Source organism: Macaca nemestrina, chromosome 7, assembly GCF_043159975.1.
Source record: "Macaca nemestrina isolate mMacNem1 chromosome 7, mMacNem.hap1, whole genome shotgun sequence".
Lineage (NCBI taxonomy): Eukaryota > Metazoa > Chordata > Mammalia > Primates > Cercopithecidae > Macaca > Macaca nemestrina.
In genome coordinates, this window is record NC_092131.1 from 138,455,347 (window position 1) to 138,469,316 (window position 13,970).

Sequence of the window (13,970 nt, forward strand, 5' to 3'; positions counted from 1 at the left end):
ATTTAATCATTTAGAATTTAGTTAAGGTCATATTTGATCTCATTTAAATTTGAGCTGCATTAAACATCATTTTGTTGTTGGCAGAATTCAAAATCAGATAGTTATTGCTCAGGTCACAGGAAATGATATGTGTATAATTGAACTGTACAGGGATAAAGATGTGTTTCACATTTTATCATAAACATATTTTATTCTCAGTGAGAATAAAGTAACACTGCAAGTAAGCTTATACCTATGCTTTCTTTTCATAATGGTTTTTAAAAATTTGTGTTGCTTTCTCACTTGCACTTGTAGCCCTGATAATTTGGATCATACAGAGAATGCAGCTTCTGGAAGTGGACCATCAGCTAGAGGTCGCTCAGCAGTAACGAGAAGGCACAAGTTTGACTTAGCTGCTCGCACATTGCTAGCAAGAGCAGGTAATTGTATGTTTCATATCCTTTTCTTTGTGAAAGATCTTATTTTGAAAGCAATATAAAGGCACATTAAAGAAGATGCAAACTAATGATACTAAGTGCTCAGTCCCTCCACATTAACAGAATAGCTATTTGGATATCATTTTCTATGCATTTACATAATTTTATTTAAATCATAGCATACATTCATAGGCTTATTTTAAGTTCCCCCGGGTGCAGAAGTCTATACTGGCCACTTGTAGATTTTGAGAAATTATATAAATGCTCTTCCTTCTGCTCTCAGTCAATTATAATTTAAGAAGTGATGATGCATGTTTAATATTTAGCATCAGTGGTAAGAAGGAGCTGGAAAGGGCACTGTGCCAAAAAAAGTAGGCACTGGCTTTTCAGATGTACTACTCTGTGGATGTTAGGGCTTCACTGCTAGGTAAGGACCAGATTCCCTCATTACATTAGTAAAGTCTAGGATTATGTTCTGGGCATGTAAAATATAAATTATAAGGAATATATTTTCCAAATCAAAAACTTGAATATGTGATTTGTCAAAACAGAATTTGATCATTGAAATACTAGAACATAAGTAATGATTCAGTAATTTACGGGAACAGTGAGAGAACTTGAGACCATCCTAGAAAATATAGGATGTATATTTCTCATATAATTAAGGTGACTGATAACGTGTAGGTGAGAACCTATCTCAATTGGCTTATTGGATCTCAGACCATAAAACATCAAATTATACCTATCACACGTGTTTCCTATCTTGCAAATGGGGATAGTAATAGCACTCATATCTCACTGGGTTCTTGAGAGGTTTAAGTAAGAGAGTCCATGCAATGCTTTATAATGTTTTTGTTGCTGTTGTTAGAGATAGGATCTGGATCTGTCACCCAAGCTGGAGTGCAATGGCACAATCCTAGGTCACTGTAACCCTGAACCCCTGGGCTCAAGACATCCTCCTGTCTCAGCCTCCTGAGTAGCTAGGACTACAGGCACATGCACCATACCCAGCTAACTTTTTAAATTTTTTTGTAAAGACAGGGTCTTACTATGTTGCCCAGGCTGGTCTCAAACTCCTAGCCTCAAGTGATTTCTCCTGCCTCCACCTCCCAAAGTGCTGGGATTGTAGGCATAAGCCACTGCTATAATGATAATCATATAGAAAAAAAACTTCAATAAATATTGGCTGTTACTACATGTATGGCAATTAAGAGCTGGCGAAATACTCAGAATTATTTTATGCATTCAAATAAAATGCCTTTTTGTTTTGTTCTGAGCGGGATTATACCGCTCTGTGCAGGCCCACAGGAATCAAAGTCGGAGAGAAGGAATATCTTTGCAGCAAGACCCAGGGGCGTTGTATGACTTTAATTTAGATGAGGAATTGGAAATTGATCTTGATGATGAAGCAATGGAAGCTATGTTTGGACAAGACCTGACCAGTGACAATGATATTCTGGGAATGTGGATCCCAGAGGTACTGGATTGGCCTACCTGGGTGTGTGTGACTGCAGCGGGGGCTGCTCTGACTTATTTTCCTGCCCTCCTGTTCATATAGCTTACTAACAGCAGCCTTGCCTAGAGTTGAAACACTCTAAAAACTCTTGTATCTCATCCTGATGTTTGGGGATTTAAAGCCTGAGGTTACTTTGATACCTACAAACTAATAAGGAAAAGTCTCTCTTGCTTTCTCTGTGGGATTTTATTGCTTCTCTCCCCAGACAAGATGAATAGAGCCATACTGTGGTAATATTTGATTCTGATGTCAAAGATAGATTACAAAACAAGCATCAGGTTCCAGTAGATGTTGACAGGTTATATAACATGGCTGTTATACTCACATTGCTATCTGAATGCATGTTCTTCTCCTTCATAGGTTCCATTTAATCAATGTAATGCCTAATTCTAGGAACCAGTACTCACCTAGATCTTGTCAATACTTCCATCTGGGGGAAGGGTACATGGTGGGTTTGTATGTATACATTGTTTAGCATTACATTTTTGTAGTAGGGAGACCAAAAAGCTCATAGGTGTAAGTCCTACAGGAAAGAGAATCTGCTATATAAATAAGTGAATCGTAATGATTTTTCTCAAAAATTTATAAAATAGGTATGCATTTTGTGACCAGATGAAAAATAATTCTTTTCACTATTTTTTTTTTTTTTTTAAAAAACCTCATTTCGAGATAGGACAGATTGTCATGTTTATTAACTTTTCTCAGTAGGATACTCAGTTACTTGTATTATTGATATAACTTACTCGAGTGAGAGAGAGCAAAGAACACCTTCAGATTGTGTTATCTGAATTCTGATTTGAAAGAAATATTTATGTAGCGTTAATGAACGTGGAAATATTCTAGCATCTGTAATAAAGTAGTGAATTTAATATCATAAATAATCTACTTGGCACTTCTTGGTTTTATGTTAAATTGACTGTAATCATTTGGTATGAAATCCTTTTGTGCAGCATGTTTGCGAGTCTGAAGACAGGGAAGAAGTGGTGGTGTGTGAACTGTGTGAATGCAGTGTTGTCAGCTTCAATCAGCACATGAAGAGAAACCACCCAGGCTGCGGGCGCAGTGCAAACCGCCAGGGCTATCGCAGCAATGGTTCCTATGTGGATGGCTGGTTTGGTGGTGAATGTGGGAGTGGAAATCCATACTACCTGTTATGTGGCACCTGCAGGGAGAAGTACTTAGCCCTGAAGACCAAATCCAAGACAACAAGTTCTGAAAGGTACCTTGAAATTGTCTAGATATCCAGACCTCCTGAAGATACCTCATACCTTAAGTCTTGGGAACTATAGATTTTTCATGTGAGGAGTTGCATTTAACCTTCCCTGAAATCCCATGATTCCTACACTTTGGGCAGAAGGGATGGATGGGGTTTCAGAAATTCATGTTCTCAGGAATAGTGGCATGGCAACATATCCTTCCCTGGAGTTTGACCGTGTTAACCTTTGACTTGTTGGCAAGTAATGGTCAGGACCCTTTCCTTAACCCTCAGGAGGCTTCTACTCAATTCTTTTCGTTGGTGTTTTCTACCATATTTCTGGCATTTTAATTAAGATCTTTTTCCTGATTAAAAAAAGAGACTTTTGATTAAATGAGTTCCATAAAAATATTATCTCTTTACATCCTTAATTCCTAGAGAGTAGGTTTGTTGCCCTTATTGTCACCTATTAAAATCTTTAAGGTTTTATGGAATAGAATTTGGTTAAAAGAGTTGTTTTAGGTAACCCAGAAATCTCCCCAGTAGTTTGGTTAAATAATCATTGATGTTGTAAGCATGTGTGTACCTACATACCAGCAGTTTTTATTATGTTAGCCTATAACATGAAACATACTTTTTTATTTTGTGCTGCTTTATTAATGACCTCTTAAAATATTCTAATGACTTAATTTGCATTTTGGGGTACTAACTGTTTTATATAAAAATGCAATGTTCTTCATGTTTGGTGCAGGTACAAGGGACAAGCTCCAGATCTAATTGGCAAGCAAGACAGTGTGTATGAAGGTAGTTTGTTTTGAGAGCCTCTTTATTTTACATGTTTTTTTAATATATCCTCTCTGCTTAACATCTGTTACTAAAATTCACCTTCGTGTGTGTGTGTTTGTATTTGTGTACATGTTAACTTAAATTTTCCCTTAAAAACTCAAGGTAGTTTAATAGCAACAACCCTGGTTTAAAAGTCAAAGGAAGAGAACCTGGTTTCAAACATCAGCTTTACCACAGAATATTAATTTCTATTTGGTGTATTTTTTTTCAAAGTAGGGAAAGGATGTGGTATATTTTGAATTTCCACCCTAATTGTGGAAAGTAAAAAATAAATAGAGATGAGCATTGATGTTCCTGGAGCACTCATTGTCTTGAAATAACTCATTCCCTAATGATTACAGACAGCTAAGAACTCTTTGTTAGACCCATGACAGTATTTTTAATTAGTTTAAACCTCTATTACCAGCTATAGCATTTGCTATTGCTGTCAATTTATTTAACTACATTGACTCCCTTTCCCTGAGAGTCTCACTTATGCTTCAGGAGTGCAGTTTGGTTAAGTTTGCAGGAGATGGTGCCGTAATTCATTATGTGGTCACTGGACTTTCAGTCTATCTGCATTTTATTTATTTATTTATTTATTTATTTATTTATTATTTTTATTTCTTTGAGATGGAGTCTCACTCTGTTGCCCAGGCTGGAGTGCTGTGGCGTGATCTCAGCTCACTGCAGCCTCCGCCTTCCAGGTTCAAGCGATTCTCCTGTCTCAGCCTCCTGAGTAGCTGGGATTACAGGCGCACACCACCATGCCTGGCTAATTTTTGTATTTTTTGGTAGGGATGGGGTTTCATCCTGTGGGCCAGGCTGGTCTCAAATTCCTGACCTCAGGTAATCCACCCACCTCGGCCTCCCAGAGTGCTGGGTTTACAGGCGTGAGCCGTCGCATCTGGCTGCTCATCTGCATTTTAGATGTATTTTCAGAATAACCATTGCCAGCAGATTTATGTAATATTTATACTCACATACTATACATTTATTTATTTAAATTCCAGAAGACTGGGACATGTTGGATGTTGATGAAGATGAAAAGCTAACTGGTGAAGAAGAATTTGAATTGCTTGCTGGACCGCTTGGTTTAAATGACCGGCGCATTGTACCAGAACCAGTTCAGTTCCCTGACAGTGATCCACTAGGAGCATCAGTAGCAATGGTCACAGCCACCAACAGTATGGAAGAGACTCTAATGCAAATAGGTAAACTGAAATGCTGATTTGCATTGATTTTATAGCATCTACTGTAGTTTGTTTCTTAGGTAAATAATAATAAAGTAAAAGTAATTAAGACTAATGGTTCAACATTATCTCACCCTAACAAGTCTCTTTAGCCAGTTGTTTTAACATTTTGAAGGTATAATGTGATATTAAGTTTTGGCTGGGCGTATTGGCTTATGCTGGTGATCCCAGCACTTTGGAAGGCTGAAGAAAGAAGGTCGCTTGAAGCCAACAGTTCAGGACCAGCCTGGGCAACATGGTGAGACCCATTTCTATAAAAAAAATGAAGAAGAGTAGCTGGGTGTGGTGGTGTGCACCTTTAGTCCCAGCTACTCAGGAGGCTGAGGCAGAAAAATCGTTTAAGCCCAGGAGTTTGAGGTTATGGTGAGCGATGATTGAGCCACTGCACTCCAGCCTGGGTGACAGAACCAGACCCTGTCTCAAGAGGAAAAAATAAACTTTAAAAATTTTTTTTGTCTTTCATGATATCGAAGCAATAAAAAGATTTATAAGACTTGTTATTTTAAAAAAAAAATTGGTGTTAAGAGAATCCTGTAACCAACTCAAAATTATTGTGCAGTCTTCTTTTTATTTGGGTGAGAGGGTGTGGTAAATTTTTGGTATAGGGAATACAAAATAAAGAATTGGGTGGTATTGGTAATTCAGTCCTTTATAAATTCTCAAAGCATGTTTTTAAAACTTTCTTGTATCTTTCTTATCAGTAGATGTGATATATGGACAAAATGAACAAAACAATACTTAATGGAAAAATTTCTCCTGTGGTAAATACATTGTTAACATAGAAATATCTAAGTTAGAAATATCCAAGTTTAAACTTAGAAATGTGTGAGTTTCTCCTAAGAAATTTTCTATATAACCAAGTTCCAAATGAGCGAAAGACATTGGTTTGTTATGGAACCTCTGTAGAACAGGAAATTTTTTTAGTAGTTCAGATATATTTTTTTCCTTACCTTGTTGAGAACGAAACAAAATTATGTTTTTCAGGTTGCCATGGCTCTGTAGAAAAGAGCTCCTCTGGGAGAATAACGTTAGGAGAACAGGCAGCTGCCCTAGCAAACCCTCATGACCGTGTGGTGGCTTTAAGGAGAGTGACTGCTGCTGCTCAGGTTCTTCTGGCCAGAACCATGGTCATGAGAGCACTGTCTCTTCTCTCAGTCAGGTAAGTGTTATTTTATGTCATATGATGCTAAGTTAACTTCTAATGTACGTTAGCTGGGAGTCTGGTGGTGTTTGGGAGGGTGAGAGAGAATTTGAGAAGCTTGAATATGTACTGTTGAATGAAAGATGTTAGACATAGTCATCATTGTTGTTCACTCAATTGGTCTTTCAGTTAATACTTGGCTCTTTTTAGGTAGAAAATAATGCCATTATCACAACTGAGTAAACTGCATCCATTTTATTTTGTTGCTTGAAATGGGAAACTAAGGCTGTTGATCCAAATGGTGCTGGATTAAAAACTAAAGGTCAAAATGTATCGACCGTCTGTGTAGCTAAGTCAGCCTGCAGATACCATCATGGGGATCCTTGCTGTTTTCATACTGTGGATTGTAATGTAAAAAGGGGGTGAGAACCAGAAATACCTAAAAGGTAGCCATTTAAGAAGTGATGAAGCAGGAGTATTTAATGGCAAATCAGTGAAGGCAGAAGGATCCTGAAAGGAAAACAAAATTTCCATAAGACTGTGTGCTATTGGCTCAAGGATAGGCAAATAGGATAGGACAGAAGAGAGTTCAGAAACCGACCCACACATATAAATAAACACTTGATTTATGACAGTGGTTCACACTGTAGAGCAATAGAGAAAGGATTTTTTTTTTCAATAACTGAAGCAGGGTCTGATGGTTTATCCACATAGGAAGAAAAAAAAAGCCAGCCAGGCGCGGTGGCTCAAGCCTGTAATCCCAGCACTTTGGGAGGCCGAGACGGGTGGATCACGAGGTCAGGAGATCGAGACCATCCTGGCTAACATGGTGAAACCCCGTCTCTACTAAAAAAAAAATACAAAAAACTAGCCGGGCGAGGTGGCGGGTGCCTGTAGTCCCAGCTACTCGGGAGGCTGAGGCAGGAGAATGGCCTAAACCCAGGAGGCGGAGCTTGCAGTGAGCTGAGATCCGGCCACTGCACTGCACTCCAGCCTGGGCGACAGAGCTAGACTCCGTCTCAAAAAAAAAAAAAAAAAAAGCCTTGGTCCCAACCTCATATTATATAAAGCAAATAATTATAAAGTGGCCCTTAGATTTAAATATGACAGAAAAATAAATCAGTAAAGTTTATTGAAGGTAACATAGAAGAATTTCTTCTTGATCTTGGGACAAGCAAAAATTCCTCAAGCAAGTCACAAAAGGAATCTGCCATAAAAGATTGATAAATTGGAATACAATAAAATAGAAAACCTCTGTTTAGCAAAAGTGATTTGAAAAATAAGAAAGTAAAAAAGCAAGCCATAGAATGGGAGAAGATATTAGTAATGCATCTAACCAATAGAATGTGTAAATAATTCCTATAAGTTAACAAGAAAAAGACAGCCCAGAAGAAAGTGGGCAAAACACATTAAGAAGTGTTTCACAGAAGAGGATCCCCAAATGGCCAATACACATGAAAAGATGTTCAACCTCATCGAGTCTTCGGAGAAATGAAAATTAAAACCCAATGTGATTGGGAGGCCAAGACAGGAAGAACCCTTGAACCCAGGAGTTTGAGACCGCCCTGGGAAACATAGTGAGACCCTGTCTCAAAAAACAAAACAAAAAAAACACCTAAGACAAAAACCCCACCAATGAGATACTACTGTACACCCACAAGGATGGCAAACATTTAAAACACTAGGGAGAAAAAAGTGACTGAAACAGCTAAAACTCTCATACATTGTTAGTGAGAAAATAAGTTGGTATAACCACTTTGGAAAACTGTTTGATAGTATCAACTAAAGCTGAACATGAATATACTTTGTGACCCAGAGATCCACTTCTGGGTATATATCCAACAGAAATACTTAAATATGTGCCCCTAAAGACATCTCCAATCATTCTTGGTAGTATTATTCATAATAGCCCCATGTTGGAAACCACCTGATTGTCATCTGTATGGATAAATGAACTGTGGCAGACTTCATGTATATGTCAATGAAAATGAACTGCTCAATGCTACAAGATTTGGATGAATCTTACAAACATAATATTGAAGAAGCCAGACACAAAAGAGTACATACATTATTATTCAATTGATGTAAAGTTCAAAAGCAGGCAAAACTAATTTGTAGCTTTAGAAGTCAGGATAGTGGTTGCTTTTGAGAGTATCGTGACTGAGAAAAGCCCAAAGCAGGTTTCTGAGGTACTGGCAATGTTCTGTTTCTTGATCTGGAGAGTGGTGACATGGGTTTGTTCAGTTTACGAAAATTTATGCTTTGTGAACATTCCTGTTTTACTTTGGCAGTTCAGTTGTACTTCAAGTATATGCCAATATTTATTAAAAGCAGAGAAAGTTTAGATGCCAGTTTTCAGCTTGGTATCTTTGGCAACTCTTAGGACATGTATTGCTAATGATAGTGCAGCTTACATTTTATTATGGTTGTTGATGCTATGAATGATATGTGGGACTGCAAATGGTCCCTTAAGAAATCCATTTTCTTTATCCATCTGAAATGTTTTTCTTTACTGGCAGTGGTTCCAGTTGTAGCCTCGCTGCTGGTCTTGAGTCTCTGGGGCTAACAGATATCCGAACACTGGTTCGATTAATGTGCTTGGCAGCGGCAGGGAGAGCTGGCCTCTCCACCAGCCCTTCTGCCATGGCTAGCACCTCAGAACGATCACGAGGTGGGCATAGCAAGGCTAACAAGCCTATCTCTTGCCTGGCCTATCTGAGCACAGCAGTGGGATGTCTGGCATCAAATGCTCCTAGTGCTGCCAAACTGCTGGTACAGTTGTGTACACAGGTAAGCTAGTTTCAGAACTTTTCCCCATTACATTGCTTATTTCTGACTGATTCTTGAGCCTTTTGAAATGAAATATTTTTGTTCCAAAATTACATGTAAAAATTAAACCTGTTTTTCCAATTGCTTCTTCAGAACTTGATTTCTGCTGCAACAGGTGTAAATCTAACCACAGTTGATGACTCAATTCAGCGAAAGTTTCTACCCAGCTTTCTCCGAGGAATTGCTGAAGAGAACAAGCTTGTGACCTCCCCAAACTTTGTTGTAACACAGGCCCTTGTGGCATTGCTAGCAGACAAAGGGGCCAAACTAAGACCTAACTATGATAAGTCAGAAATTGAAAAGAAAGGTAGGTTTCATACTTCTGAAAGATACAGTCTTCTAGTTGACTTTATTCGTATTTTTAAATAATGTTTTTACATTGTTAGTATATGATAAATTATGACATGTGAGTTTCTTAAGTTTAGAACATAAAAGAAGTGCATGGATACTTTTTCCACTGTGTATGGAAACAAATATTAGAAAATGTACCATGTTATTTTAGTTACAGATTATGATTTGAGTTGCCATAGATAATAATCCTGGTAGAATTCTTTAATAAAATTTAGATGAAGGTAGTGTTATTTTTCTCTTTGTTTTAAGATTATAACACTTTGAAGGGACTACTTATCACTACTATCTGCCTTTCTCTTCATCAGGACCATTTAGCCAAGAGATATGGCTTTTGTTTTTTGTTTGTTTATTTTCGAGACAGTCTCACTCTGTCGCCCAGACTGGAGTGCAGTGGCATGATCTTGGCTCAGTACAACCTCCACCTCCTGGGTTCAAGTGATTCTCCTGCCTCAGCCTCCCAAGTAGCTAGGATTACAGGCACATGCCACCACGCCTGGCTAATTTTTGTATTTTTAGTAGAGACAGGGTTTTGCCATGTTGGCCAGGCTGATCTTGAACTCCTGGCCTCATGTGATCCGGCCACCTCGACCTCCCAAAGTGCTCAGATTACAGGCATGAGCCAACCACGCCTGGCCATCACTGGCTTTTGGATCTATCAGCCCAGTTCCTTGACTGGCTACAACACCATCACTTTTGAGCAACAAAAGCCAAGCTGTTTTTCTTAAAGGCATGCTGTCTCTGTCCTGGTTTTAAAATTATTCCTGCTGCTTTCTTAGTCTACTGAGTCCTTGGAGCAAAGACTACTGATTGTTGTGTAATAAAATTTATGTATTTATTTATTTTTGAGATGGAGTCTTGGTCTGTCACCCAGGCTGGAGTGCAGTGGTGCGATCTCGGCTCACTGCAGCCTCTGTCTCCCAAGTTGAAGCAATTCTCTTGCCTCAGCCTCCCGAGTAGCTGGGATTACAGGTGCGTGCCACCACACCTGGCTAATTTTTTTTTTTTTTTTTTTTGTATTTTCAGTAGAGATGGGGTTTTGCCATGTTGGCCAGGCTGGTCTCGAACTCCTGACCTCGGGTGATCCTCCCACCTTGGCCTCCCAAAGTGCTGAGATTACAGGCATGAGCCACCGCACCTGGCCTAAAATGTATATTTTAAATGAATCAGATTTCTTACAGAATTTGATGTGAGATAAATGCTTTATTTCTTATGTGTATATTTTAGTGAAATAATTACTGGGAAAAGTGCTAATTCTTAAAAGATATGGGTTAACCCATTTGCTTGTTCACCACCACCAGATCTCACCTGAGCATCATTTCATGTTTTGTTTAAGCAGGTTTAATTGCCCAATTGTATGCCCATCCTTCCTATGATCCTTCTGCTGTAGGCCCTCTAGAGCTGGCTAATGCCCTGGCAGCCTGCTGCCTCTCCTCCAGGCTGTCCTCACAGCATCGGCAATGGGCGGCTCAGCAACTCGTGCGCACTCTTGCTGCACACGACCGTGACAACCAAACTACTCTGCAAACACTCGCCGATATGGGAGGAGATCTTAGAAAATGCTCCTTTATCAAGTTGGAGGCTCATCAGAACAGAGTAAGTATTTTGAGTATAAAGTGTGTTAATAAGGTGTTAATCACCTTATGTGAGATGAAATAGTCTCTGCCCTTCTCAAAGAGCTCAAAGTTTAGGTCTCTCTCTTTGTGTCACTCTCTTTCACACATACATACACATGCACACAATTACAAAAATGTTCCTGGCAGTTACCAACTCTGCTTTCTCTGTATGCTGGTTTGATATAATAGTATACAAACGGGAGAATTGGATGGGGGATGAGAAGAAAACCAAAGGAATAGCTTCACAAAAGATGAAGGCTTTTGCATTTGGCCCTCTGTTATCTGTGGGTTCCACATCCATTGATTCAACCAACTACCAATGCAAAATATTGGGGTAAAAAATAATGATCCAATACTAAAAAATAATACAAATAAGTACAGTATAACTTTTGTGCATATTATTTACATTCTATTAGGTATTTAAAGTAATCTTGAGATGATTTAAATTACATGGGAGTATATACATATGTTATATGCAGATACTACCCCCTTTTTTTTTTTTTTTTTTTTGAGATGGAGTCTCGCTCTGTCGCCCAGGCTGGAGTGCAGTGGCCGGATCTCAGCTCACTGCAAGCTCCGCCTCCCGGGTTCACGCCATTCTCCTGCCTCAGCCTCCCGAGTAGCTGGGACTATGGGCGCCCACCACCTCGCCCGGCTAATTTTTTGTATCTTTTAGTAGAGACGGGGTTTCACCATGTTAGCCAGGATGGTCTCGATCTCCTGACCTCGTGATCCACCCGTTTGGCCTCCCAAAGTGCTGGGATTACAGGCTTGAGCCACCGTGCCCAGCCTACTACCCCATTTTTATAAGGAATCTGTCTGCAAATTTGGGGCAGGGGATTATGGAACCAATCACCCACAGATACTGAAGGACAACACGCAAGAGGAAAAGAAATTGGCCTCACTATTTTAATCTAACCCACGGGATCTCTCAGCTATAACAAGAAATGAAGATTGAATTGTATTACTTAAATAAATCTTTTTTTTTTTTTTTTTTTTGATGGAGTCTCACCCAGGCTGGAGTACAGTGGCGAGATATTAACTCACTAGAGTCCCCGCCTACCAGATTCAAGTGATTCTCCTGCCTCAGCCTCCTGAGTAGCTGGGATTACAGCTGTGCACCACCACACCCAGCTAATTTTTTGTATTTTTAGTGGAAACAGGGTTTTTCCATGTTGGCCAGGCGGGTCTCACTTCTGACCTCAGGTGATCCGCCTGCCTTGGCTTCCCAAAGTGCTGGAATTACAGGTGTGAGCCACTGCACCCGGCCTACTTAAACAATTTTTAAAATTATTTCTTAGTCTGTGTTATTTATTTTATAGAATATAAAATGTTAAAGTACTTACTAAGTAAACATATTTAGTAAAGATTATAATAGGTCTCAGATAATTCAAATGCGTTAGTGCATGGTACCTTAAAGCTATACGCCAAATAAGTATAGCTTCAAATATATTTGCAAGCCATTTAGAAAAGAATGGAGGCTGGGTGTGGTGGCTTATGTCTATAATCCCAGAACTTTGAGAGGCTGAAGTGGGCAGATCACTTGAGGCCAGGCATTCAAGACCAGCCTGGCTAACATGGTGAAACCTGTCTCTACTAAAAGTATAAAAATTAGCCAGGCGTGGTGGCACATACCTGTAATCCAGCTACTTGGAGGCTGAGGCACGAGAATTGCTTGAGCATGGGAGGTGGAGGTTGCAGTGAGCTGAGATTGAGCCACTGCATTCCAGTCTGGGCAACAGAGCAAGACTTCATCTCAGTAAAAGAAAAGAAAAGAATGGATGCTTTTCCTTTAATTTCATGGTAGATTTTTTAAAATTGGATACAACTTTTTCAAATAATAAAATCATTTGAATCAAGTATTACTAGACTTACCCGTTTCAACTTTTCTAGGTAATGACATGTGTTTGGTGTAATAAAAAAGGTCTTTTGGCTACAAGTGGCAATGATGGCACCATCCGCGTATGGAATGTTACCAAGAAGCAATATTCACTGCAACAGACCTGTGTGTTCAACAGATTGTGAGTGCTAACATTACATGTATACCATTTAAAATAAGAGAATCCTAAACATGCCTCATCTTGGTTGTGTTAATGTAATCATATTGTCACTAAAAGTTTTTGAAATTTTCTTTTAGATTACTATTACTGTATCTTCAGTGTGTATTTTTAGCTTTCCAGGATAACAATTCAGAAAACATAATTTTAAACCATCCGTATCTGGACTTAGAATTAAATCAAGATCTACTGGTAAATAAACATTCAGCTATGTAAAACAGTAGGCTAATTTGCCATAGGTCTTTAAGAGTTGTTTAGGAATTAGAGTAATTATATTGCTTCTGTTTCAGAATGTAGCATTTTTAACAGTTTTTTTTTGTTTATTTTTTGTTTTGTTTTGTTTTGTTTTGTTTTGTTTTGTGACGGAGTCTCACTCTGTTGCCTAGGCTAGAGTGCAGTGGTGCAATCTTGGCTCACCACAACCTCTGCCTCCCGGGTTCAAGCAATTCTCCTGCCTCAGCTTCCCAAGTAGCTGGGACTACAGGCACTCGCCATCATGCCCAGCTAAGTTTTGTATTTTTAGTAGAGATGGGATTTCACTATGTTGGCCAGGCTGGTCTCAAACTCCTGACCTCATGATCTGCCAGCCTCAGCCTCCCAAAATGCTGGGATTACAGTTGTGAGCCACTGCGCCCGGCTGCATTTTTAATAATTTTATAGCCAGCTGTAGCTATTTCTTTTCTGAAGACCTCCCAAGAGATTAGGCAAATAAGAATCAATGTCTTCTGAATAATAACCACCTGTACAACCCATACAAAATTCAAATGTGTTTAT

At 39.1% G+C, this 13,970-nt stretch overlaps 1 protein-coding gene across 11 annotated transcripts in view; it reads left to right on the forward strand.

Moving 5' to 3' along the window:
• Window positions 1–13,970, forward strand: part of LOC105488799 (HECT and RLD domain containing E3 ubiquitin protein ligase family member 1) — a 223,402-nt gene that overhangs the window by 170,414 nt on the left and 39,018 nt on the right. For 7 of the 11 annotated variants that reach the window (XM_011753240.3, XM_011753230.3, XM_011753260.3 and 4 more), the window contains 10 exons: window positions 295–419; window positions 1,694–1,914; window positions 2,883–3,151; window positions 3,879–3,931; window positions 4,966–5,166; window positions 6,190–6,364; window positions 8,866–9,136; window positions 9,269–9,482; window positions 10,863–11,119; window positions 13,033–13,160. In XM_011753240.3, the coding sequence (XP_011751542.2) occupies window positions 295–419; window positions 1,694–1,914; window positions 2,883–3,151; window positions 3,879–3,931; window positions 4,966–5,166; window positions 6,190–6,364; window positions 8,866–9,136; window positions 9,269–9,482; window positions 10,863–11,119; window positions 13,033–13,160 (1,914 nt within the window). The remainder of the gene's footprint in view (window positions 1–294; window positions 420–1,693; window positions 1,915–2,882; window positions 3,152–3,878; window positions 3,932–4,965; window positions 5,167–6,189; window positions 6,365–8,865; window positions 9,137–9,268; window positions 9,483–10,862; window positions 11,120–13,032; window positions 13,161–13,970) is intronic. The other 4 variants (XM_011753281.3, XM_011753305.3, XM_011753250.3 and 1 more) reach the window with 3 other exon arrangements.